The 26,725-nt window shown below is 44.4% G+C and overlaps 1 protein-coding gene across 1 annotated transcript in view; it reads right to left on the bottom strand.

Moving 5' to 3' along the window:
* Positions 1-26,725, bottom strand: part of LOC106571754 (utrophin) — a 190,756-nt gene that overhangs the window by 90,050 nt on the left and 73,981 nt on the right. Inside the window, exons 4-9 of the mRNA XM_014145173.2 lie at positions 26,311-26,440; positions 24,493-24,761; positions 24,074-24,220; positions 22,810-22,888; positions 10,871-10,931; positions 2,835-2,896 (exon numbers count right to left, since the gene is read on the bottom strand). Of these exons, the coding sequence (XP_014000648.1) occupies positions 2,835-2,896; positions 10,871-10,931; positions 22,810-22,888; positions 24,074-24,220; positions 24,493-24,761; positions 26,311-26,440 (748 nt within the window). The remainder of the gene's footprint in view (positions 1-2,834; positions 2,897-10,870; positions 10,932-22,809; positions 22,889-24,073; positions 24,221-24,492; positions 24,762-26,310; positions 26,441-26,725) is intronic.

The following is a 26,725-nucleotide window of genomic DNA, read 5'->3' as shown; positions in this document are numbered from 1 at the left end:
GTCTAGAGTGTCTCCCCCTTTGAAGAGGGGGATGACCGTGGCAGCTTTCCAATCTTTAGGGATCTCAGATGATACGAAAGAGATTGAACAGGCTAGTAATAGGGGTTGCAACAATTTTGGCTGATAATTTTAGAAAGAGTGGGTCCAGATTATCTACCCCAGCTTTGTAGGGATGCAGATGTTGCAGCTCTTTCAGAACATCAGCTATCTGGATTTGGGTGAAGGAAAAGCTGGGGGGGATGGCATGTCAAGTTGCTGCGGGGGGTGCAGAGCTGTTGGCCGGGGTAGGGTTAGCCAGGTGGAAAGCATGGCCAGCCGTAGAAAATTGCTTATTGAAATTCTCAGTTATCGTAGATGTATTGGTGGGGACAGTATTTCCAAGCCTCAGTGGAGTAGGCAGCTGGGATGAGGTACTCTTATTGTCCATGGACTTTAGAGTGTTCCAAAACTTTTTGGAGTTACTGCTACAGGATGCAAATTTCTGTTTGAAAAAGCTAGCCTTAGCTTTCCTAACTGACTGTGTATATTGGTTTCTGACTTCCCTGAAAAGTTGCATATCGCGGGGGATATTCGATGCTAATGCAGTACATCACAGGATGTTTTTGTGCTGGTCAAGGGCAGTCAGGTCCGGAGTGAACCAAGGGCTATATCTGTTCTTAGTTCTACATTTTCTGAATGGGGTATGCTTATTTAAGATGGTGAGGAAAGCACTTTTAAAGAACAACCAGGCATCCTCTTCTGACAGGATGAGGTCAATATCCTTCCAGGATACCCGGGAGAGGACGATTAGAAAGGCCTGTTCGCAGAAGTGTTTCAGGGAGCGTTTGACAGTGGTGAGGGGTGGTGATTTGACCGCGGGCCCATTACGGATGCAGACAATGAGGCAGTGATCGCTGAGATCCTGGTTGAAGACAGCAGAGGTGTATTTAGAGGGAAAGTTGGTCAGGATGATATCTATGAGGGTGCCCATGTTTACAGATTTAGGGTTGTACCTGGTGGGTTTCTTGATAATTTGTGTGAGATTGAGGGCATCTTGCTTAGATTGTAGGACGGCCGGGGTGCTAAACATATCCCAGTTTAGGTCACCTAACAGTACGAACTCTGAAGGTAGATGGGGGTGGCAATCAATTCACATATGGTGTCCAGGGCACAGTTGGGGGCTGAGGGGGGTCTATAACAGGGGCAAAAGTGAGAGGCTTATTTTTGGAAAGGTGGATTTGTAAAAGTAGAAGCTCGAACTGTTTGGTCACAGACCTGGATAGTATGACAGAACTCTGCAGGCTATCTCTGCAGTAGATTGCAACTTCGACCTCTTTGTCAGTTCTATCTTGATGGAACATGTTGTAGTTGGGGATGGAAATTTCAGAATTTTTGGTAGCCTTCCTAAGCCAGGATAGGACTGGCGGAGTGTGCTAAAGCAGTGAATAAAACAAATTTAGGGAGGAGGCTTCTGATGTTAACATGCATGAAACCAAGGTTTTTATGGTTACAGAAGTCAACAAATGAGAGCGCCTGGGGAAGAGGTGTGATGCTGGGGGCTACAGGGCCTGGGTTAACCTCTACATCACCGGAGGAACAGAGGAGGAGTAGGAAAGGGTACGGGTAAAGGCTATAAGAACTGGTCCTCTAGTGCGTTGGGAACAAAGAATAAAAGGGGAAGATTTCTGGGTGTGGTAGAATAGATTCAGGGCATAATGTACAGACAAGGGTATGGTAGGAAATGAGTACAGTGGTGGTAAACCTAGGCAATGAGTAACGATGAGAGAGCTTGCATCTCTGGAGACACCAGCTAAGCCATGTGAGGTCTCCCCATGTGTGGGGTGTGTGACAAAAGAGCTATCTAAGGCATGTTGAGCTGGTCTAGTGGGTCTACAGGGAAATAAAACAATAACTGACCGAAACAGCAGAAGCCAAGGCATATTGACATTACAGAGAGGCATGTGTAGCCGGGTGATCATATGGTCCAATAAGCAGCAATTGGTGAGTCCAGGAGCTGTTCGGTAGTCGCTACTATGCTAGGAGAGCGGGAGGCACGGCGTTCAGAAAGCTAGCGGGCCGGGGCTAGCAGATGGGTCTTTGGTGACATCGCAACGGAAATACCTGTTGAAACCATATCGGACGATTACGTCGGCAGACCAGTCGTGATGGATCGGCGAGGCTCCCTGTCGGCAATAAAGGGTCCAGGCCAATTGGCAAAAGATGTATTGTAGCCCACGAATTAGCGGGTATACCTCTTCGGCTAGCCAAGAGATGGGTCTAGCTCGAGGCTAGCTTAAGGCTACCTGGTGCTTGCTTCGGGACAGAGGCGTTAGCCAGCAGTAGCCACTCTCTTGCAGCTAGCTTGTTGCGATGATCCGATGTAATGGCCCAGAGCTTGCGGCAGGAATCCGGTGATGTGGTGGAGAAAAGCTGTCCGATATTCTCTGGGTTGATATCGCTCTGGGCAGACTGGCAGGTATTGACCGAGCTAAAGCTGACTGGTGACGATCTAAAGGTGAAGACCACTAGCCGTGGCTAACAGTGACTACTAGCTATTAGCTAGTTCTCTGGCTAGCTTCTGATGGAGGTTCCAGTTATAACGTATAAAAATAGCAGATCCGTACCACATTGGGTGAGGCGGGTGGCAGGAAAGTATATTTAGATCGTAGGTGGAAAGTGAGATTAAAATATATACACAAAAACAATGAGACCAACTATTTACATGGGACAAGAGGGTACAAGACTGGACAAGAGAAACCCACGTCCGACTGCTACGCTATCTTGGATTGAACGTTTTTGAATGGAGTGGAGTCTGTGTGTGTGCATGCATGTCTGGTTGTGTATGTGTTCCATACCAAGCGATTGGTAGAGCTCTGTCATCTTTGGATGGTCCCAGCAGGTAGTCTGAGTCTGGTGGCTGGAAAACAACAGGGTATAACGATAAGGCTTTCGTCACACACACACACACACACACACTGCCCTGTGCAATCACAGTCTAGATTGCCTTCTCTGCCTGTTTTCTTATCGGCTCAAAGATAGAGGCCCATGTACACAAATCAGAAACACGGATTTGATTGTGATTACCAAAGCATACAAATTATCCAGGACACCTTCAGAGTGATGCACAAGGAGACACACACAAACACTCCCCTCTCACACACACTCCTCTCATCTCCACATGCCCCCTCTCAATATGGTATGGTAAATCAACAAAAATAAACCACATTTGAACTAAAAATGCTGACAAAAAAACAGATCTGATCAAGGAGAGAGAGTCGTGTTGAGTTTAGTACTCCAGAAGACAACATTGATAAGCAGGAGTGGGGTTTGTGTCAGTCTGTCTGCTGCACTGCTTCATGTGATCAAGGAACTGATAAAAATTGGAGGTATTCCGCTTCGGCAAAATATACCTACCTGTACCCACACTGGTATCAAGGGACTGTAATGATTTAACGTTTTAAAAAGGAGGCGTGGGTTTAGAATTAGATGTCAATTCTGTTGTGAACGCCAGTGTTTCTGTGATTAGGTTGTCGTGGAGGAGACTGTCTCCACAGAGAGAGAGACAGAGAGAGTTGGAAAGAGAGTGAGAGCAAGAGAGAGAGAAAGAGAGAGAGTGAGAAAAGACAGGTTAGCTAGTGAAGTGCTGACAGTAGAACACAGGGGAGACTGACTACAGAAGCCGTCAGCAGGTGTTCATCCCTATTCATCATGCTCTGAAATGGCTGACACTTTCACACCTTCCTCCACACACACACACACACACACACCGACTTGCATTGCAAATATCACTGGAGCACCGCTCAGAGTGTCTTTCTTAGCTGTCCCACACTAGACAGGGCCTGATTAAATCACGGTCGAGTGGATATTATTGTGTCCCATTGAGAATTTGGACACCAAGCAGTCAGAAATGGACAGCTTGAGCATTTAGCCGCGGTTGTGGCATAAACATGTATACACACATGCATGCACACGAGCACATGCACGCACACAACAAAACTCACTTCAACAGCAGTCGGAGTAATTACAATAAATGTTGCAATTCCAATAAGTGTGTGGGAGTCACATCAAAGAGAAGCCAGCCTTAGCCCCAAAGATGAAACACGGAGAGTTGCCATCATTGAAAATAAGAATTTGTTCTTAACTGACTTGCCTAGTTAAATAAAGGTTAAAAATTCAAAATAAAAAAGAATCTGGCAACCCGCCTGTGTCTTGCCACAATGTATTCAGGCCAAAGCAGCGGGATGACAAACACAGCACGAAGGACACTGTCTCAATCAACAAATGGACTACACTAGCTGCCTACTACCTCCTCTGGATCTGGATTGGCAATTTAGGACTGTCGTCATGAAGTCAACCGACAAGAGTTGTCAGGTTCTAACTTTCCTCAATCATCCCTACCCTCTCCCTCTGCCATCCGTCTTTGTTTATCCTCAGAAACTCCCAAGTTTAAGATTACCTGCAGTAACCTTAACAAGGACAAAGCTGTGATGCATGTACACATGTTAAGGCTTGAAGAATACAAGGATCACACAGATGTTCAGGACCCAGAATGTGAAAGAGATGGTTTGGCACCAAGGACAGGGTTTTAGAATCGGTCGTCACTGGTTAGCCCAGCCACAAAGTCATAATTATGGCTAAACCCCACCAATTTCTAAAATGCATCTTCATAAAATCTGATTTTAAACTTAACCCTCACCTTAACCAAACTGATAACCTTATGCCTAACCTTAAAATAATATTAAATTAAATTTATGATATAGCCAATTTTGACTTGGTGGTAACTAGTGACAAATCAAGAATCTCTCGGATTTTGAAGAACAACACAGAGATGCATCTTCCTAAATAAGCAGTTAAGGTTGGCAGTTCTGAAGCTACTGCCTGAATGGACCAAAGGGGCTTGGAAGTGCCATACAGAATGCAACATTCATTATCAAACTCGGTTAGAGATTTAGTCTTTTCCATGTGTGCACCAATGGTTCCGAGTCAATTATATTCTACTTGTAATGCCTATTGGAATGTAATTGTTGTGTAATATGTGGTGCCAACATGGAAGAGATAACAGCTTTGTGTAATGAGCTCAGACAGGAACCACCGGTGTTGATGTGTTGAAGGTACCGAACTGTCTGTTCAAGCAGTTGGCACACAGTTCGGACACTCATCGGTGCCAAACAAGACCTGCAACCAGACGAGAAGATAGCAGATGTTTTATGTGCCTCCAGCCGATTGTGTTATTTTGCTCGCCTATTTGCGTTGTTTTTAACTTATTTTTTAACTTATTTTGTACATAATGTTGCCGCTACCGTCTCTTATGACCGAAAATAACTTCTAGACATCAGGACTGTGATTACTCACCACGGACTAGCCGAATCCTCTTTTTCCTTTCACGACTCCAACACCATCATTCAATTTGCCGATGACACAACAGTCGTAGGCCTAATCACCGACAATGACGAGACAGCCTATAGGGAGGAGGTCAGAAACCTGGCCGTGTGGTGCCAGGACAACAACCTCTCCCTTAGCGTGATCAAGACAAAGGAGATGATTGTGGACTACAGGAAAAAGAGGACCGAGCACACCCCCATTCTCATCGATGGGGCTGCAGTGGAGCAGGTTGAGAGCTTCAAGTTCCTTGGTGTCCACATCACCAACAAACTAACATGGTCCAAGCACACCAAGACAGTCGTGAAGAGGGCACGACAAAGCCTATTCCCCCTCAGTAGACTGAAAAGATTTGGCATGGGTCCTCAGATCCTCAAAAGATTTTACAGCTGCACCATCGAGAGCATCCTGACTGGTTGCATCACTGCATGGTATGGCAACTGCTCGGCCTCCGACCACAAGGCACTACAGAAGGTAGTGCAAACGGCCCAATACATCACCGGGCCGAGCTTCCTGCCATCCAGGACCTCTACACCAGGCGGTGTCAGAGGAAGGCCCTAGTCATAGACTGTTCTCTCTGCTACCGCACGGCAAGCGGTACCAGAGCTCTAAGTCTAGGTCCAAGAGGCTTCTCAACAGCTTCTACCCCCAAGCCATAAGACTCCTGAACATCTAGTCAAGTGGCTACCCAGACTATTTGCAGTGCCTCAAATAACATTGACTCTGTATCGGTACCCCCCTTTATAGTCTCGCTTCTGTTATTTCACTGCTGCTCTTTAATTACTTGTTACTTTTATCTCTTATTCTTATCTGTACTTTTTGAAACTGCATTGTTGGTTAGGGGCTCTTAAGTAAGCATTTCACTGTAAGGTCTACACCTGTTGCATTCGGCGCATGTGACTAATAACATTTGATTTGATTTTACTTGAATACCCAAGTCCAGAACAGAGGCTGGGAAACACACCGAATTAAATAGAGCCATGACAACATGGAACTCTCTGCCACCCTAGGTAACTCAAACTAGCAATAAAACCACATTCAAGAACACATTACGGCACTACGGGGACTGTGAAGAGAGACAGACATTTTTCTGTATTTCATTTTTATAGTGATATGTGATACGTGGTTGTGATATGACTGTGACATGTGGTTGTCTCACTTGGCTATCTTGAGATGAATGTACTGGTTGTGGGTCACTCTGGATGGGAGCATCTGCTAAATTGTAATGTAAATGTAGTGCTATGTATATTGTGTATTTTATTTGTTGTGTTTTGATTCCTGCCTTGGCAGAAGCTAAATCGGGGATCCTAATACATACTATTATTACTGAATCTGTCCTCAGCAGTGAGTGAGTGATATAGAGAGCAGCACTTGACATTTCCCCAAAAACATCCTCGGATGGAATACTACCTAAAACCTACAAAACTCTACATTTTATGTAACCAAAAAGCTACAGGAAAGTTCTATTTACAGGGTGCAGGGTGCATAATTACAGTGTTTATAATCCTCTGCATAATGACTACTTCCCCTGGCATTTCCTGTTTGGCTTGGCTACTTCATTCACATCACATACCAGAGAGATGATAAAGGATGCATAAATATCATACCCCCCAAAAACATGCTAACCTCCCCTGTTATTGGTAATGATGAGAGGTTAGCATGTCTTGGGGGTATGATCTTTGTGCCTCTGTAACTTTCTGATTCATTATTCACAATTCATTCAGGATTATCCGTAATCATGGTGGCATCCAGATTCATGCAGAAGTGTTGAGAAACATATTATATTCTTACTTCCAATAAAAGGGACTCCAAAATGACACAAATTATTTACCATTGATTTCTATTGGCCACAAAATAATCTGAAACAACTATAACTGCAAATGTATCTATCACGTTTGTAGATGTCACGTCCTGACCAGTAGAGGGCGTATTTGTATTGTAGTTTGGTCAGGACATGGCAGAAGGGTATTTGTTTCATATGGTTCGGGTTGTGTGTGTAGTATTAAAGGGGTGTTTGGTTTATGTATTCCGGGGTTTTAGTATATGTTCTGGTTATCTATGGTTTTCTGGTTTGTCTATTTCTTTGTTGTCTGTGTGGCTCCCAATCAGGAACAGCTGTACGTCGTTGTTCCTGATTGGGAGTCATATATTAGGAGCTTGTTTTCACCTGGGGGTTTTGTGGGTAGTTGTCTTTTGCACTGCTAGTTATATTTAGCCTGCGAAACTGTCATCTGTCATTCTTTGTTTTGTTGTATTTTTTCAGTGTTCTCTTTATTTATTAAATACAAGATGAGCATTCATATTCCCGCTGCGTTTTGGTCATCTCTACACAACGACACCCATTACAGTAGAGTCACAAGCTTGATGTATGTAGCCATTGCGTGCTAGGAATATGGGACCAAATACTTAAACCTTTGATGTGTGCGATCACATATTTGTGATCATTGTTGAGTGGTCCCTGCAGCGTACCATTGCAAATATGTGATTGGAAAAGTATCAACATAACATTGATGCAACAAACACGTGTAAACAGCATCGTTGTCTGAAAAGCATCTAAACAATGTTTTGTACTGATGGGAAATAAATCACAATTTGTTTTATATGCTTACAGCTTTTGCACATTTGCATATTTAATTGTTTAATTCCAACATTCACTTCCAGCATTTTAATCCATTTCCTGCACTAATGTGTTATCATCTGGCTAGCATTTTTTTTTTTACTGGTGATAAAAATTTATGATTTCCATCATTTTTTCTAAGACTTTAGTAAATTATTTAATGGAACAAATCAAACATTATACATTGTAAACAATTCATGACAATTCGTTGTAATTAATTTGTTTACAAGGCGTTTACCCAGCGTTTATTTGATACAGCCATTTATTTGCTCAAATGTGTGCCGTTGCCCGGCTATTATAAGCCTATTTGAGAGACTGCTTTTAATTGAAGTTTTACAGTATAGGCAAATTTGTCCAAATACATTTTGGTTCCCTAAAATGGGGAACTGTGTACAAAAAGTACTGTAAATGCTCAATGGTCCCCTGAATATGAATGAAAATCCCACAAATTAAGTCTGACAGTCACTTTAACTTCATAGTCATTGTATAATTTTCAATCCAAAGTGCTGGAGTACAGAGGCAAAACAACAAAACATTTGTCACTGTCCAAATACTTTTGGACCTCATTGTATATAATTGGATGCAATGTAGATGTACTGTAAGTTGGGTATAAAATGCACAAAAAGTAAACATCCAGGCCAGTCAACCCAAACATTTTCATTTTAAACTAATTGGAAACAAAGGTGTAGGCGGTAAGCCTCAGTTTATGTAAAGCTAGGGGAAACACTGGGCTATGCTCGGTGTAGTGATGCTCCGTCAACTCCCAAAGTCAGAGAGTCATAGACATGTAAGTCATGAATAATCATTAGCAGTTATGACTAAATATTTAAAAATATTAGGGAAATAGAATTAGGGAAATATCTGTGACTCAGGGAGACTTTTCCTGCATCTTCTGTGACAGTCCTTGTGGTAGACTTATCTCCAACCAGAAGTGCCTGCATTCTCCAATTGACATATTCCAAATACATTTTTCCTCTACTCCTCCCCTCAAAATGTTTTTTTTCTCTCTCGTCTTCTCCTTTGCATTTAAAAAATGTTTCAACCCTTTTAATTGTCGCAACTTAAACAAAGTAAGTTGATGAGTAACAGCGGATGCAAACCCCAACGAAGACATCCTGATCGGCGCACACATAGAGGCGTGAGCACACACAAACCCATACCACACGTCACATAGAGTGTAATGTGAAGCTTAAGCTAGCTCTTATCTTGGCAGAAGAGAGCGGCAGTCCAATACTATACCCTGACAGTGTTCTGGACGTCTGAGCCCACTGAAATGCCAGAGGTCAGCTGGGGGTCAACTAGGATGGCAGAGTGGCGGGTGTTGAGGTATCCGTGTGTAACCGTTTGATTCCCTAGTGTGTCGCTTCTCCCTGGGAGGGGAGGGAGGGGGGTAAGGCGTGGTTTAAACAGTGGCCATTGTGTAATCAGGCCAACGAGAAGTGGGATGAGAGAGAGAGGGGTGGGGGCAAGAGCCAAATGAATGTGCCAAAGCCTGATGTTGGAGTCACAGTAATGTCACTACACTGTAAGTGACCTACAATTAGCCCTGTGAAGGCTGTGGCAGAGTTTTGAATTCAGAAGATATTTGAGAGATGTTTAATCACAGACGACAACAGTGGCAATAACTGAGTGTTGCAGCTCCCGGTGGTGACATTCATTTGAATGAGATGAAAACCTCAGTGTTTTGGATTTGAGGGAGGCTTTCAATAGGCTGATTTCTCGTCCTTTCTCCCCTTCTTATAGGGTCACTCAGGATGAATGTGAGTGGGGCTCAGCTAAACCCGTGGTCAAGTTGTTGTGCTATGTAATACAGTCAAGAATGGTACATATGGTACAGAGTGTGTGTGTGTGTGTTTGTATGTGTGTGTGTGGGGGGGAGGGGAGGGGCAAGGGTTCAGTAGTCGGCCGCTTGAGGGCCAACACCTGTGATCACAGAAAGCTGTTGTTGATTCCGGAGTTCTAAGCCTGTCCTCTCCTCTCTTCCCAGCCTTTTGCTGCTTTCATCTCTGATGCTTTCCAGTGCAAAGCTCCAGGGCTAAACAAATTGCAGGTGTTCACAGGGATGCCTTCCTGTCTCACTCAGTATCGCTCACAACCTGTCTCTGTACCTCTACCTCCTTATCACCCCCTCTCCCTCTTTCATCCTCACCCCATCTCTCTCTGACTGTCCTTTCCTATTAATCACCATTTTTCTCTTTCTACTCATATCCTTCTCTCTCAGTTTATTTATCTCTCAGTAGCCCCCATATCTCTATCCACTTTCTCTGTCCACCTGTCTCTGTCTCTTTCTCTCTGCATGTGTCGGTATGAAAGCCATCCTGAGTGGCTATCAGCATAAACCTCTCCCTCCCTCTCTGCTTTTTTAATGGACCAACTGTCTGCTGCTAAGCTTGACTGTGAATGTATTACAATGAGCAATGTGACACCTATCTTAAGCTGTAATACCGCTGCTATAGACCGACTGTAAAAGGGTCCATGAATACTTCGTCATTATCACAGGTATTATGCAAATCGGAAAGACCCCCTGCAAAATGAACGAGCAACAATTGACATTGCACTTTGAATCACTTCAAATTCAATATTATGCTTGTGGAAACATTCAAGAATTGAAACCAACCCTTAAAGTGTAATACTTAATTGGTGAAACTGCCAGGTCCGTTTGGGACTATCCTCTCCTGTTTCTCCTCTCATATACAAAACAAAAACTATAACAAAGTTGCTGGGGGCGAATAGTGGCACTGTTTCCCCAAATAAGGATTCGATCTTTAAAGGAAACTTTAGAACATTAATAGAATCACGCACTCACAAGTCAAATTAGTTACCATACAATAAGCTTAAAGAAAAAAAATTCTTATAGCATACATAAGCAGTATGTTTTCAGTAAGTGTTACTCACTTGATGTAGTATGGAACCTTATTCTGAGAGACCGCCCTCTGCCACGGGAGCTGCACAGAGGCTGTTGAGAAAAAGGAGGAAAATACACCATGTAAATATAAAAACATGCAATATTTGCAGCACAAAGATCATTTTAGTCTTTTGAGCCGTACACTTCTGCAAATATCCACTAATAGTTCCATAATCTAATTGGCTTGTTGTACAAATACAATTCTCACAATGCATGAAATTGAAAATATTATGGGTATAACTCTTGAACAGTGAGAGTGAGTTAAGATGGCCGTATCTGTAAAAAGGTACTGCACCGTATAAATAACCGGTTAATGTATTCTAACGGCATGTTATTGTTAGACTTCACAGATAAAGGGCAGAACAAACGGAGAGAAGGATAGTGGATGAATTAGCTGAACTTCAAAGCCAAAACACAACCATTATGAAGTGCTTTGAGAGACAAGTCAAGAATCATATCACCTCCACCCTACCTGATACCCTAGACCCACTCCAATTTGCTTACCACCCCAACAGGTCCACAGACGACGCAATCGCCATCACACTGCACACTGCCCTATCCCATCTGGAGAAGAGGAATACCTATGTAAGAGTGCTGGTCATTGACTACAGCAATGAACAGCTGTTCATTCGTGAGGCTCGGAACCCTGGGTCTCGACCTCGCCCTGTGCAACTGCGTCCTGGACTTTCTGACAGGCCATCCCCAGGTGGTGAGAGTAGGAAACAACAACTCCACCACGCTGATCCTCAACACTGGGGTCCCACAAGGGTGCGTTCTCAGCCCGCTCCTGTGCTCCCTGTTCTACCATGACTGCGTGGCCATAAACTCAATAATCAAGTTTGCAGACGACACTACAGTGGTAGGCTTGATTACCAAGAACGACGAGACGGCCTACAGGGAGGAGGTGAGGGCCCTCGGAGTGTGGTGTCAGGAAAATGACCTGTCACTCAACGTCAACAAAACAAAAGGAGATGATCGTGGACTTCAGGAAACAGCAGAGGGAGCATCCCCCCATCCACATCGACGGGACAGTAGTGGAGAAGGTGGAAAGTTTTAATTTCCTCTGCGTACACATCACGGACAAACTGAAATGGTCGACCCACACAGACAGCGTGGTGAAGAAGGCGCAACAGCGCCACTTCAACCTCAGGAGGCTGAAGAAATTTGGCTTGTCACCTAAAACACAAACTTTTACAGATGCACAATCGAGAGCATCCTGTCTAGCTGTATCACCGCCTGGTACGGCATCTACCGCAAGGCTCTCCAGAGGGTAGTGCGGTCTGCACAGCACATCATCGGGGGCAAACTACTTGCCCTCCAGGACACCTACAGCACCCGATGTCACAGGAAGTCCATAAAGATCATCAAGGACAACAACCACCCGAACCACTGCCTGTTCAACCTGCTGCCATCCAGAAGGCGAGGTCAGCACAGGTGCATCAAAGCTGGGACCAAGAGACTGAAAAACAGCTTCTATCTCAAGGCCATCAGACTGTTAAACAGCCATTTTTTTTACATTTTAGTAATTTAGCAGATGCTCTTATCCAGAGCGACTTACAGTAGTGAATGCATACATTTCATACATTTCATAAATTTTTTCTCCGTAGCCATCACTAACATATGTTGGTAGCAGCCACTCTACAGACTCAAATCTCTTGCCACTTAATAAAGGTATCACTAGTCACTTTAAATAACGGCACTTTAATAATGTCTACATACTCATCTCATATGTCACGGTTATCGTCGGTGAAGGAGGACCAAAATGCAGCAGGACTGTGTTTGTTCATTTTGAACATTTATTAAATCAAAATGAACACAAAAACAACAAAACGAACTCACGATATACCGACAGTCTTCTCAGGCTCATACATGCTAGACAAGAAACAATCTCCCACAAATACACAGACAAACACACCCAACTAATATAGGACTTCCAATCAAAGGCAACACCACACAGCTGCCTTCAATTGGAAGTCCACCCCAATTAACCAAACATAGACATACAACCAACTAGATCAACATAGAAATACGTAGACAAGGAACAGTGCCCAAAAACCCTGGAATACTAAATCAAATGCCCTTTTTAGAAAAACACCACCCCGAGCCACATAAAACAAATACCCTCTGCCACGTCCTGACCAAACTACAATAATAATTAACCCTTATACTGGCCAGGACGTGACATGTATATACTGTATTCTATACCATCTACAGCATCTTGCCTTTGCCACACGGCCATCGCTCATCCATATATTTATATGTACATCTTCTTATTCATCTCTTTACATTTGTGTGTATAAGGTAATCGTTGTGAATTTGTTAGTTTACTTGTTAGATATTACTGCACTGTCGGAACTAGAAGCACAAGCATTTCGCTACACTCGCATTAATTAACCTGTTAGGGCTAGGGGGCAGTATTGACACGGCTGGATAAAAAACGTACCCGATTTAATCTGGTTACTACTCCTGCCCAGTAACTAGAATATGCATATAATTATTGGCTTTGGATAGAAAACACTACAAAGTTTCTAAAACTGTTTGAATGGTGTCTGTGAGTATAACAGAACTCAAATGGCAGGTCAAAACCTGAGAGATTCCTTTACAGGAAGTGGCCTGTCTGACCATTTATTGTCTTTCTTTGACATCTCATTCAATTACAAAGGATCTCTGCGGTAACGTGACACTTCCCACGGCTCCAATAGGCTCTCAGAGCCCAGGAAAAACCTGAATGTCGTCATTTCAGTCCCAGGCTGAAACACATTATCGCCTTTCTCAAGTGGCCGATCAAGGGACTGTGGGCTTAGGCGCGTGCACTGGTCGCCCCCGTCTTTGTGTTTTTTCCTCAGTTTGCCGAAAAGGAGATTCCCGGTCGGAATATTATCGCTTTTTTACGAGATAAATTGCATAAAAATTGATTTTAAACAGCGGTTGACATGCTTCGAGGTACGGTATTGGAATATTTAGAATTTTTTTGTCACGATTTGCGCCATGCGCATGACCCTGATTTACCATTTCGGATAGTGTCTGGGACGCACGAACAAAACGCCGCTATTCGGATATAACGATGGATTATTTTGGACCAAACCAACATTTGTTATTGAACTAGCAGTCCTGGGAGTGCATTCTGACGAAGACAACAAAAGGTAATCAAACTTTTGTAATAGTAAATCGGAGTTTGGTCAGGGCTAAACTTGGTGGGTGTCTAAATAGCTAGCCGTGATGGCTGGGCTATGTACTCAGAATATTGCAAAATGTGCTTTCACCGAAAAGCTATTTTAAAATCGGACACCTCGATTGCACAAAGGAGTTCTGTATCTATAATTCTTAAAATAATTATGTTTTTTGTGAACGTTTATCGTGAGTAATTTAGTAAATTCACCGGAGGTTTGCGGGGGGTATGCTAGTTCTGAACGTCACATGCTAATGTAAAAAGCTGGTTTTTGATATAAATATGAACTTGATTGAACAAAACATGCATGTATTGTATAACATAATGTCCTAGGTGTGTCATCTGATGAAGATCATCAAAGGTTAGTGCTGCATTTACCGGTCTTCTGGGTTTTTGTGACATTATATGCTAGCTTGAAAAATGGGTGTCTGATTATTTCTGGCTGGGTACTCTGCTGACAATCTAATGTTTTGCTTTCGTTGTAAAGCCTTTTTGAAATCGGACAGTGTGGTTAGATTAACGAGAGTCTTGTCTTTAAAATGGTGTAAAATAGTTATATGTTTGAGAAATTGAAGTAATAGCATTTCTAAGGTATTTGAAAATCACGCCACGGGATTACACTGGCTGTTGCGTAGGTGGGACGATTTCGTCCCGCCTAGCCCAGAGAGGTTATTAAACAATTTAAAGGCAATGCTACCAAATAATAATTGAGCGTATGTAAACTTCTGACCCACTGGGACTGTGAAGAAAGAAATAAAAGCTGAAATAAATCATTCTCTCTACTATTATTCTGACATTTCACATTCTTAAAATAAAGTGGTGATCCTAACTGACCTAAGACAGGGAATTTTTACTAGGATTAAATGTCAGGAATTGTGAAAAACTGAGTTTAAATGTATTTGGCTAAGGTGTACGTAAACTTCCGACTTCAACTGTAGATTGAAACGGTGGATGAATGGAGGAATGTCACAAAAATCGCCGTGTTGAATCGACCAAAATGCAGCCGGGATGTGAATACTCATCTTTTAATGATAATGAATCAAGCAAACACAGAAAAACAAGAACGACTCAAGACAGGCTATACTTACAATAATAGCAGTGCTAATGAAACAACCCACAAACCCAGATGACAAACACACTTCTAATATATGACTCCCAATCAGGAACAACGATAACCTGCTGTCCCTGATCGGGAGCCACACAGACCAACATAGAAACAGACATCCCAGAACACACATACACAGACTTCTTCTGCCACGTCCTGACCAAAATACTACACAACTACTCCCTCTGCTGGTCAGGACGTGACAAGGAATAGATACTGTATATATATTTATAAATAAACAGACAGACGGCTGGATGGATGGACGGACAGGCAGGCACTTTGTTGAACCCTTAGATGAAACCTAATTCTTAAAATACAAAACCATTTATAATTGTCACATGCACAAATACAGCGGGTGTAGACTTGTACCATGAAATGCTTGCATCTAGGGAGTACCAGTTCTATATCACTGCAGGGGTATGAGGTATTTCAGGTAGATACACGTATGTACATAAAGGGAGCATAAAGTAACTAGGCCTCAGGGTTATACCGATACCAGGTTAATATCTCAATACCATCACAACACTGTACCAAAATGATACCACGGCAAAAAAATTATATTAGCCAAAGGCACAGAACGGAATTCAATTGTTGGGAATCTTTTGAGTATAAGATCATTACATTTGAAATATTTTTGTATGGTGTGTATGTGTGTTGTCGGTATACGTGTGTATTTGTGTGGGTTTTTGCGAGAGTGTCAGTGTAATGTGTGTGAGTGAGTGTATATATTGTGTACATACAGTCTTCCGAGTGTGCATAGTCAGTGCAAGATAGGGTCATTGCAGATAGTCTGGGTAATCATTTTATTAACTATTTAGCAGTCTTGTGGCTTGGCGGTAGAAGTTGTCTCGGAGCCTGTTGGTCCGAGAGCTGATGCTCTGGTACTGATTGCTTGATGGTAGCAGAGTGAACAGTATGTCTATGGCTTGGGTGGCTGAAGACTTTGGCAATTTTTTGGACCTGCCTCTGATATAGAGGTCCTGGATGGCAGGGAGCTCAGCCCCAGTGATGTACTGGGCTGTCCACCCCACCCTCTGTAATGATTTGCGGTCGAGGACAGTGCATTAGCCATACCAAGTGGTGATGCAAGCAGTCAATATGCTCTTAATGGTGAAGCTGTAAAAGCTTTTGAGGATCCGAGGACCCATGCACAATCAGCTCCTTGGTCCTACTGACATTGATGAAGCTGTTGTCCTGACATCACACTTTCAAGGCTCTGATCTCCTCCCTGTAGACCGTCTCATCGCCGTCGGTGATCAGGCCTACCACCGATGTGTCGTCTGCAAACTTGTTGATGGTGTTGGAGTCGTGCGTGGCCATGCAGTCATGGGTCAACAGCAGCACAGGTGTCATGGTTGTCGTAGGAATGAGCGGACCAAAGTGCAGCGTGTGTGTCGTTCCACATTTTATTTTTACTCTGAAACTATGCAATACATAAATAAACTTGAATGACAGAAAAAAAAAACGTGACGCAGAGGTGAAACAGACACTACTCAAAACTAATCTCCCACAAACCCAGATGGAAAAAAACCCTACTTAAGTATGATCTCCAATTAGAGTCAACGAGGACCAGCTGCCTCTAATTGGAGATCATCCCAAACAAAACCAACATAGAAATACATAACTAGAACATGAACATAGTAATACAAAACAAAGAAAAACACCCCCTGTCACCCCCTGACCTACTCTACCATAGAAAATAACATCTTACTATGGTCAGGACGACAGTACCCCCCACCAAAGGTGCGGACTCCGCCCGCACCTAAACAAAAACACAACAAAAAATCCCCCCCTCAAAAAAAATAAACAAAAGGTAGGGTAACTACTGGGCTGTCCACCCTGATCCCGCGGATCCTCCAACAGAGGAGGCGGCTCTGGTTTGGGGCGTAACCCCCGCTCCGCCCGCTGATCCCTCTGCTTCTGTGCCACCGGACCGTGGATCATCGTCGGAGGTTCTGGGCTGCGGGCCCTCTCAGGAGGTTCTGGGCTGCGGGCCCTCTCAAGAGGTTCCGGACTGCGGGCACTCTCAGGAGGCTCCGGACTGCGGGCCGTCTCAGGAGGTTCCGGACTGTAGGGCCGTCTCAGGAGGTTCCGGACTGTAGGGCCGTCTCAGGAGGTTCCGGACTGTAGGGCCGTCTCAGGAGGTTCCGGACTGTAAGGCGTCTCAGGAGGTTCCGGACTGGGGACCGTCGCTGCAGGCTCCATGCCATGGATCATCACTGCAGGCTCCGCGCCATGGATCACCACCGGAGGCTTTGTGCAATGGATCATGCCTACAGGCTCCGGGCCATGGATCATCCCTACAGGCTTCTTGCCATGGATTATCCCTACAGGCTCAGGGCCATGGATCATCCCAACAGGCTTTGTGCCATGGATCATCACTGGAGGCTTCGGACCATGGATCATCACTGGAGGCTTCTTACGTGGAGCCGGAACAGGTCTCACCAGACTGGGGAACGTCGCTGGAGGCTCCGGACTGGGGGACTTCGCCAGAAGCTCTAGACTGGGAACTGTCGCCGGAAGCTCTGGACTGGGAAGACTCACTGGAGGCCTGATGCATGGCGCTGGCACAGGTGGTGCCAGACTGGTAACACGCACCTCAGGGCGAGTGCGAGGAGCAGGAACAGGACACAACGGACTGGGCAGGCACACTAGAGACCTGCTGCGTGGGGCTGGCACAGGTGGCGCCAGACTGGTGACACGCACCTCACGGTAAGCACGAAGAGTTGGCTCAGGTCTCCAACCTGATTCTGCCAATCTCCCCGTGTGCCCACCCCAAAAAAAATTTGGGGGGGCTGCCTCTCATGCTTCCCTTGTTGCCGCGCTCTCGCTGCCTCCACCTGTTCCCATGGGAGGCGCTTTTCTCCTGCCCCTAAATCCTCCAAAGCCCTGGATATACTCCTCCTTATCTCCTCAATAGTCAATTGCTCCATACCACGCTGCTTGGTCCCTTGGTGGTTGGAGATTCTGTCACGGTTGTCGAAGAGAGGAATGAGCGGACCAAAGTGCAGCGTGTGTGTCGTTCCACATTGTATTTATACTGTGAAACTATGCAATACATAAATAAACTTGAATGACAAAAAAACAACAAACCGTGACGCAGAGGTGAAACAGACACTACTCAAAACTAATCTCCCACAAACCCAGGTGGAAAAAAACCCTACTTAACCTGTTAGGGCTAGGGGGCAGTATTGACACGGCCGGATAAAAAACGTACCCGATTTAATCTGGTTACTACTCCTGCCCAGTAACTAGAATATGCATATAATTATTGGCTTTGGATGGAAAACACCCTAAAGTTTCTAAAACTGTTTGAATGGTGTCTGTGAGTATAACAGAACTCAAATGGCAGGCCAAAACCTGAGAAGATTCCTTGCAGGAAGTGGCCTGTCTGACAAGTTGTGTTTCATCTTGGCTCTTTTTATTGAAGACTGAGGATCTTTGCTCTAACGTGACACTTCCTACGGCTCCCATAGGCCCGGGAAAAAGCTGAACGATATCGAGGCAGCCTCTGGCTGAAACACATTATCGCTTTTGGCAAGTGGCCGATCAGAGTACTATGGGCTTAGGCGCGTGCCCGAGTCGACCGAATGCTTTATTTTCTTTCGTCTGTTTACCTAAACGCAGATTCCCGGTCGGAATATTATCGCTTTTTTACGAGAAAAATGGCATAAAAATTGATTTTAAACATGCTTCGTGTTGACATGCTTCGAAGAACGGTAATGGAATATTTAGATTTTTTTGGTCACGAAATGCGTCGTGCTCGTCACCCTTCTTTACCATTCGGATAGTGTCTTGAACGCACGAACAAAACAGAGGATATTTGGATATAACTATGGATTATTTGGGACCAAACCAACATTTGTTATTGAAGTAGAAGTCCTGGGAGTGCATTCTGACGAAAAACACCAAAGGTAATAACATTTTTCTTATTTTAAATCTGACTTTGGTGAGTGCTAAACTTGCTGGGTGTCTAAATAGCTAGCCCTGTGATGCCGGCCTATCTACTCAGAATATTGCAAAATGTGCTTTCACCGAAAAGCTATTTTAAAATCGGACATATCGAGTGCATAGAGGAGTTCTGTATCTATAATTCTTAAAATAATTGTTATGCTTTTTGTGAACGTTTATCGTGAGTAATTTAGTAAATTCACCGGCAGTGTTCGGTGGGAATGCTAGTCACATGCTAGTCACATGCTAATGTAAAAAGCTGGCTTTTGATATAAATATGAACTTGATTGAACAAAACATGCATGTATTGTATAACATAATGTCCTAGGGTTGTCATCTGATGAAGATCATCAAAGGTTAGTGCTGCATTTAGCTGTGGTTTGGGTTTATGTGACATTATATGCTAGCTTGAAAAATGGGTGTCTGATTATTTCTGGCTGGGTACTCTGCTGACATAATCTAATGTTTTGCTTTCGTTGTAAAGCCTTTTTGAAATCGGACAGTGTGGTTAGATTAACGAGAGTCTTGTCTTTAAAATGGTGTAAAATAGTCATATGTTTGAAAAATTGAATTCGTCCCACCTAGCCCAGAGAGGTTAAATAGCTGTAAAATAGTCATATGTTTGAGAAATTGAAGTAATAGCATTTCAAACGTTTTGAAAATCGCGCCACAGGATTCAACTGGCTGTTACGTAGGTGGGACGAATTCGTCCCACCTAGCCCAGAGAGGTTAACCTGTTTAAAAGTTTTACTCACATCGGCCCTGCAGAGTGAGATCACACAGTCAACTGGAACAAAAGAAGCTTTCATGCAAGACTCTGTTGGTTTCCCGAAAGATTAAGCATGAATTTGGGAGTTCTGCCTCACTGGGCATCTCACGACTGGGTTTCCCTTTGTAGTCTGTTATAGAGACTGAAAGCCCTGCCACATCTGATGAGCATCGGAACCGGTGTAATAGGATTCCACCTTCCTCCTAAATTATCATTTTTCATGTCTCGCCGGAGGTTGTAGTGGGATTAATTGTGTGCGTCCATGTCCCGTTCTTTGTAAGCGGTAGCTCTAGCATTTAGCCCAGCACGGATACTGCATATAATCCATGGTTTTTGGTTTGGTTATGTTTGTATGGTCACTGTGGAGACTACATGATGACGCCTGTGACTGATATGGGAAACTCCTAATGCTATCGGATGAATCATGGAACAGATCGCTGCCTGTACTAGCAAAACGGTCTTGTAGCTTCACATCTGCTTCATCAGATCACTTCCATATTGAGCGTGTCACTGGTACTTCCAGTTTGAGCTTTTGTTTGTAAACGGGAAGCAGCAGGATAGAGTCATGGTCAGATTTGTAGAAGGGAGGGTGAGGGAGGGCCTTGTATGCATTTTTTTAGGTAGAATAAAAGTGGTCTAGCATTTTGACGCCCCTTACGGCGCAAGAGACGTGCTAGTAGAAGTGAGGTAGAACGTTTTTAAGTCTCTCTGAGTTAAAGTTTCCTCCCAAAAGATGCCTCTGGGTGTGTGGTCTTTTGTTTGTTTATGGCGCCATAAGGTATTGTTGGCTTCTGGTGGGATGTAGACAGCCGTGATATTTTGGATGAGAACTCTCTTGTTAAATAGGAAGGTCTACAGCTTACCATGAGGCATTCTATGTCTGAGTTTCCTTCGCACTGGAAGAGGCGCACCAGTTGTTGTTTATGAAGAGGCAGACCCGTCCCCCTTCACCTCGTGTTGCTAGCCTGACCACAAAATGATTCAGTCAAAATTGAAGTAATTTGTTGTAACGAGAGGTACTAGGGGTGTTGTACAAAAGTCATCAGCGATTGGATTGTCTAACCAATCAGAGTATCATAGCAAATGGCGAATTTTCGAACTGCCGCTTTACCTATGTGTATTCTGGCTCTGGCCCGAACCATCAGTTTCTGGACCAATCAGACAGCCCCTAATGTGTTCGCATTCAGTGAAGGGGATGTACTCATATCCAGACTGTCGTCCATGGGCGTGGCGTAGCATTTGGTCGGAGCAAGGAGTCTGTGTATCCAGGCAATAATAATGCAGCTTTTCAAGTCTCTCTGATAGGAGACTCTGGAACGAAGCTCATCCATCTTATTCTCGAGTGACTGGACATTTGCCAATAAAACGGAGGGGAGTGCCAGTCGATTTTCTCTTTGTCTTAATCTCACCAGGACTCCAGCCTGTCTGCCACGTCTACAACTGCAGTGTTTTGGTAGCCCATGAAATAAAGGAATAGGGTCTGGCATAAACAAGGGTACAGCTGTCAGAGTCGGGTTTGAAGTTGAAATTGAGGTTAGTAACTGTCGATCTAATGTGAAAAAGTGCTTGGCGGTCATATGTCATAAACTCAAATTTTTTTTGCTAAAGTTGGGTTGAACTTGTAAAGTTTCGACCTTCTCCGTCGGTTACTATGAGAAGGAACGGTAGATTCTGTCTATGAGAGATGAAAGGGGAGCCAGAATGGCATCTTGGCTGGTACAATAACTCAGCTGTCAACACCACTCAGGTCTATGGACACACAACAACTAAGTTTCCTCCATATCCCACCACCCTGTTATCATCAAATGGAAGACATTTTGGATCCATGTCAGAGCCAAATGGGGTAGACAAGAGAGGGGTTGGATTTGAGACGGAGAGAGGAAAGGGACATAGCAATGAAATAGAACACTACTGTATAATTTGGAGTATATGGGGATGGAAGGAGGGGATGAGGAGGGATTGGTGTGGCTGTGTCTGTCGTTAATGATCCCTCCCTCCCTCCCTCCATCGTTAATGACCACTGGTCTGAAAGGAAAGGAAGTCAGAGGAGACTTGTAATTAAGCCTTGAATGATTCAAGAGTGAAGAACCTTGCCGCCTGTAAACAACCTACTTGAGTGTGTGTTTGTGTGTGTGTGGGTGTGTGTAGGAGGCAAGGGATGAGGGCAACCCTGACAAAAAGTACAACAGCAACAACAACAACAACAAAACATCATGGATAGGCTGCCTCCGAGACATTGATAGGCTGAATCGATAAACATCAAGGGAAGTCATTGGAATGCGAGGTCAGTACAGGTGCATCAAAGCTGGAACCGAGAGACTGAAAAACAGCTTTGATCTCAAGGCCATCAGACTGTTAAATAGCCATCACTAGTCAGCTACCACCCATTTACTCAACCCTGCACCTTATAGGCTGCTGCCCCATATCTTTTATTTCAACCTTTCTTTAACTAGGCAAGTCAGTTAAATTCTTATTTACAATGACAGCCTAGGAACAGTGGGTTACCTACCTTGTTCAGGGGCAGAACGACAGATTTTTACTTTGTCAGGTCAGGGACTCGATCTAGCAACCTTTCGGTTACTGGCCCAATGCTCTAACCACTAAGCTACCTATACTGTACATAGGCATGGAATCACTGTCCACTTTAATAATGGAACAATAGTCAAGTAATAATGTTTACGTGCTGTTTTACTCATCTCATATGTATATACTATATTCTGTTCTACTGTATTCTAGTCAATGCCACTCTGACATTGCTCATCCTAATATTTAGATATTTCTTATTTCATTATTTTACTTTTAGATTTGTGTGTATTGTTGTGAATTGTTATATACTGCACTGTTGGAGCTAGGAACACAAGCATTTTGCTACACCCGCAATATCATCTGCTAAAAAGTGTGTATGTGACTAATATACTTTGATTTGGCTACTCACTGGATAGGAAGTGCTGGGAGGAAGGGCCGAAGTCTCTGTGGGCTTCCTGAAGGAGCTTTAGTCTCTCTTCAATGGCCACCTGCACACCAGAAAGAGGAGAGAGTTAGACACACACAATCACACACCTGCATCCCGCCAGCACTATATTGACCGGTCCAGCTGAGTGTGTGTGCGTGCATATTCGTGCATTGCTGAGTGTCCTTACTGTGTGCAGTGACTCAGTCATCCTCCCTACAGTGAGGTTACAAGGCTGTCTCTACACATGGAACCAGGAGGCAGACAAAATGTGTCTTCAACACTTTCATCCAGCCCCAGGGAATCTCTATGGGGTGCCTGGTGACTGAGTCCTGCTGTGCTGTTTGCCCTTCTGTTTGATCAGACCAAAGCGGCCCGGAGTCCTATCTCAGTGGTCATCATCAACTCCAGCAAGGCAATACCAGGGGTGGGCATGGAGAAGGAAAGGGACAGAATCTAAGATGTCTCTCTTCATGTCTCTTTTACACACACACACACACACACACACACACACACACACACACACACACACACACACACACACACACACACACACACACACACACACACACACACACACACACACACACACATTAATCTAAACAGCATAGTGACAAATGAGCCTGAGGGGTGCACGAGTAAGGCTCTGATCCCGGCCATCAGCAGGCTGGACCAGGACACTAGTCCTCTGTGTCAAAAAGTGTTATTTATCTACAGTGACAGAAGTCCACTGTGCCAATATAGAACTCAGTAACCTGTAGAGGTAGACAAGCGGAAGGCCACCTCTCCTCACCCCTCTCTGTGTCTGAGCTAAAGTACAGCAGCCTGACAGAGAGAGACGGAAGGAATAATGAGAGAAAGCAACATAATAAAATGACACAAACAGGTGGAAAGAGATGGACAGAAATACATGATTACAAAGACAGCAAGAGGGTTAATATGACATTGAGATAATAAACCTGAGCGTACTGACAGGTTGAGATGTGAATAAGGTGGGAGAGAAAAAAGAGTAGAAAGTAGAAAAGTCAAGAATATGATAGCTCGTAAAAGGAGGAAGGTTTTACATTTGACCTTTTCATCATTTAGCGGTGAGTGACACGTACTCCCAAGTATGACAAAAAGGGAGGAGGTTTGTAGCTGTGACACCTCTTCTTAAGTATGACACATAAAAGGGAGATGGTTTTAGGCATGAGACCCATTGCCCACCTGTAAAAGGGGGAAGGTTTTAGGTGGGACACCCATAGCCCACCTGTAGTAGTTTCCAGCGCATGTTGAGGTCATCCAGTTGTCTGGAGGAGGTGGAGGACAGCTGGACATCCAGAGGAGCCAGCTCACCAGACAGCTCATTCACCACATGCACGTCCTGCCTCAGAGGAGCCATCTCCTCCTTGAAAGCCTGGGACATACACAGGATGCACACACACAGGTCAGTGTTTTGATGTAGGCAGATGTATCTATAACATACTGTTATGGTGCAGGGGTGATACCTGTACCAATGGTAATTAGATGTTGATCTAGGTAATACATTTTTTTGACACTGATTTACGTACAGGTTAATCACTACCTACACTTTTTGGCCCTAAATGTTTTGTAGTGGACGTAAAAAAAAACGTCCCTCTCTCTCTTTCCCCTTTAATAAATCAGTAACACCCCAGTGACTCCCCTCACCGTGGTCTTCTCTATGTGTTCCTGCAGTGAGTCTATGAGCAGGTCTCCTACAGGCTGCAAACCAGCCTTGGTCTCTTCTGCCCTGTCTAGCCGCAGGTCCAGCTGGTCCATGTTGCTCTGGAGCTCCTGTAGCCTCTCAAAGGCCTTTTCTACCTGACTCTGCCATCCACCCGCGTGGTCCTGCAGACGCTCCCAACGCTCCTGCACCTCCGCTGTCTGCTTCCTGATGGCCCTGGCCACACCCTGCGCCTTCTCCTCTGGAGTCAGGTCTGTGAGAAGGGTAGAGAGTGAGGGAGGGAGAGAGGGGGGGAAGAGAGAGACAGAGAGAGAGGGGGAGAAAGGGAGCAAGGACAAAGACTTTAACAACCTCAAAGGGGAAAGTTGGTTGTACAATAAAATAAAACATTTAAACTTGAAGAGAGACTTGTGAGCTAAAGAGAAAAGAGCATGACCAATGTCCACAGTCAACCATCTTGTCTGCAGACTTGAAATTTAAATCAGTGTGTCAATGACGATCTAAATCGTAAACACCCTAAGCTAAAGCATGCATGCAAGCACACATCAAGAGTCTGTCTGTCTGTTAGTCTGTTAGTCAGCCAGCCAAGCACACATCAAGGGTCTGTCTGTCTGTTAGTCTGTTAGTATGTTAGTCAGCCAGCCAAGCACACATCAAGGGTCTGTCTGTCAGTCTGTTAGTCAGCCAGCCAAGCACACATCAAGGGTCTGTTAGTCTGTTAGTCTGCCAGCCAAGCACACATCAAGGGTCTGTCTGTTACTCTGTTCGTCTGCCAGCCATAGATGCCTCACACCACAGACAGGACCAGCGTGGGGTTAGTCTGCCACACTCCCCAGACAGGACCAGCGTGGGAGCTGTATGTTTTGAAAATAAGAAGTTTGACAAGCAAACAAAGGCCAGGGAAAGTCTGGGAGAGTTTGATTGGGTCTGAGAGGATCTGAAGACTAAAGTGTTCTCACCCACTGGGTTCAGTTATACTAGAGTAGACAGAGGTGTCCATGCTGGCACTGGTCTCAGTTTTACCCTGTGAAGCCCCTTGTCCCTCCTGTGAAAGCATCCAATCACAGGTTTTAGATCAGATTGAGATCAGATATACCCTTCACAGTCAAACAACCTTTTCGAAAGTATCCGAGGTCATTGCAGGGTTGGTTTCAGATAACACCTACCCTCTGATATACCACGCACCGCTATGGAACCATCCTACCCATCACAGCCCTTAGATCAGTTCTTAACCACCGATTAGACCAAAGGCCCCTTTGATAATTACATCAAAGATCACACTGAAGGGCCAGATCTCTGCCTGCTCGGAGCTCTGGCCACAACCTCCCAGATTGTCTCAGGGGCCTGCTACATTATTTAACAGCACGATTCTGTTAAAGAGGAAATGTGCTGACACAGCGATGACTTCACTGTTTCATCCTCCTAGGCCCAGCAGCCTTTAGATACAGAATTACTAATGAGTTCTGTTGCGTATTTAGCGTTTGGGTGTATTCTGAGCCTCATATCACACCCCACATAAACATCAAGTGGATTGAGGAACTTCTGAGGTGCTTTTCATGGACATTCTCACCCACCCTGATACTGGGTTTCCCAGATCTTGGTTTTGGAGGGCCACTATGTATGCAGGTTAAACGGAATGGTCAACATAAACTGACCAGTACTGACATCAGTTATTTAGATTATGGCACATAGTAGGTTTTATAAAGGAGTTCAATTAAATTATAACGTAAGACTAAGTGGCGGGTGATGTCACTGGACTTTGGCGTGTGCGTATTCAGGCTAGTCAGTGACAGGAGACTCACCTGTTTTGGGCTGAAGGTTCTTGCATGGTTCCCCCAGCCCCTCATTGGGCTGCTCAGCCAGGAATATGTGTGCCTGGTCCAGTGTATTGGCCACAACATGCTCGCGGTCCTTCAGCTCCGACCGCAACACCTGGGGAGAAACACACACAGGGACTGGTCAATTGATGGTATCCTTTTAACCTGAATGTCTGACTCAAAATGTCTTACTCCTAACTGAGCTCTTTCATATCAGTTAGAACATTTTGCCTGATATCATCAAACAGTGTTGGGGACCACATTAGCAGTAATGGCGCGTGAGTAAAATCACTGGGGAAGCCAAGCCCCCAAAAAATATTACAACCCACAGTATGTGTTGTGATAATTGCGTTGTTCTCTGTGTAACATGTCAGTTCATATGCATATTGCATGTAACAAA

Source organism: Salmo salar, chromosome ssa15 (assembly GCF_905237065.1).
Source record: "Salmo salar chromosome ssa15, Ssal_v3.1, whole genome shotgun sequence".
In the NCBI taxonomy this organism is placed as follows: Eukaryota; Metazoa; Chordata; class Actinopteri; order Salmoniformes; family Salmonidae; genus Salmo; species Salmo salar.
This window is presented reverse-complemented; position numbering and strand designations above follow the sequence as displayed.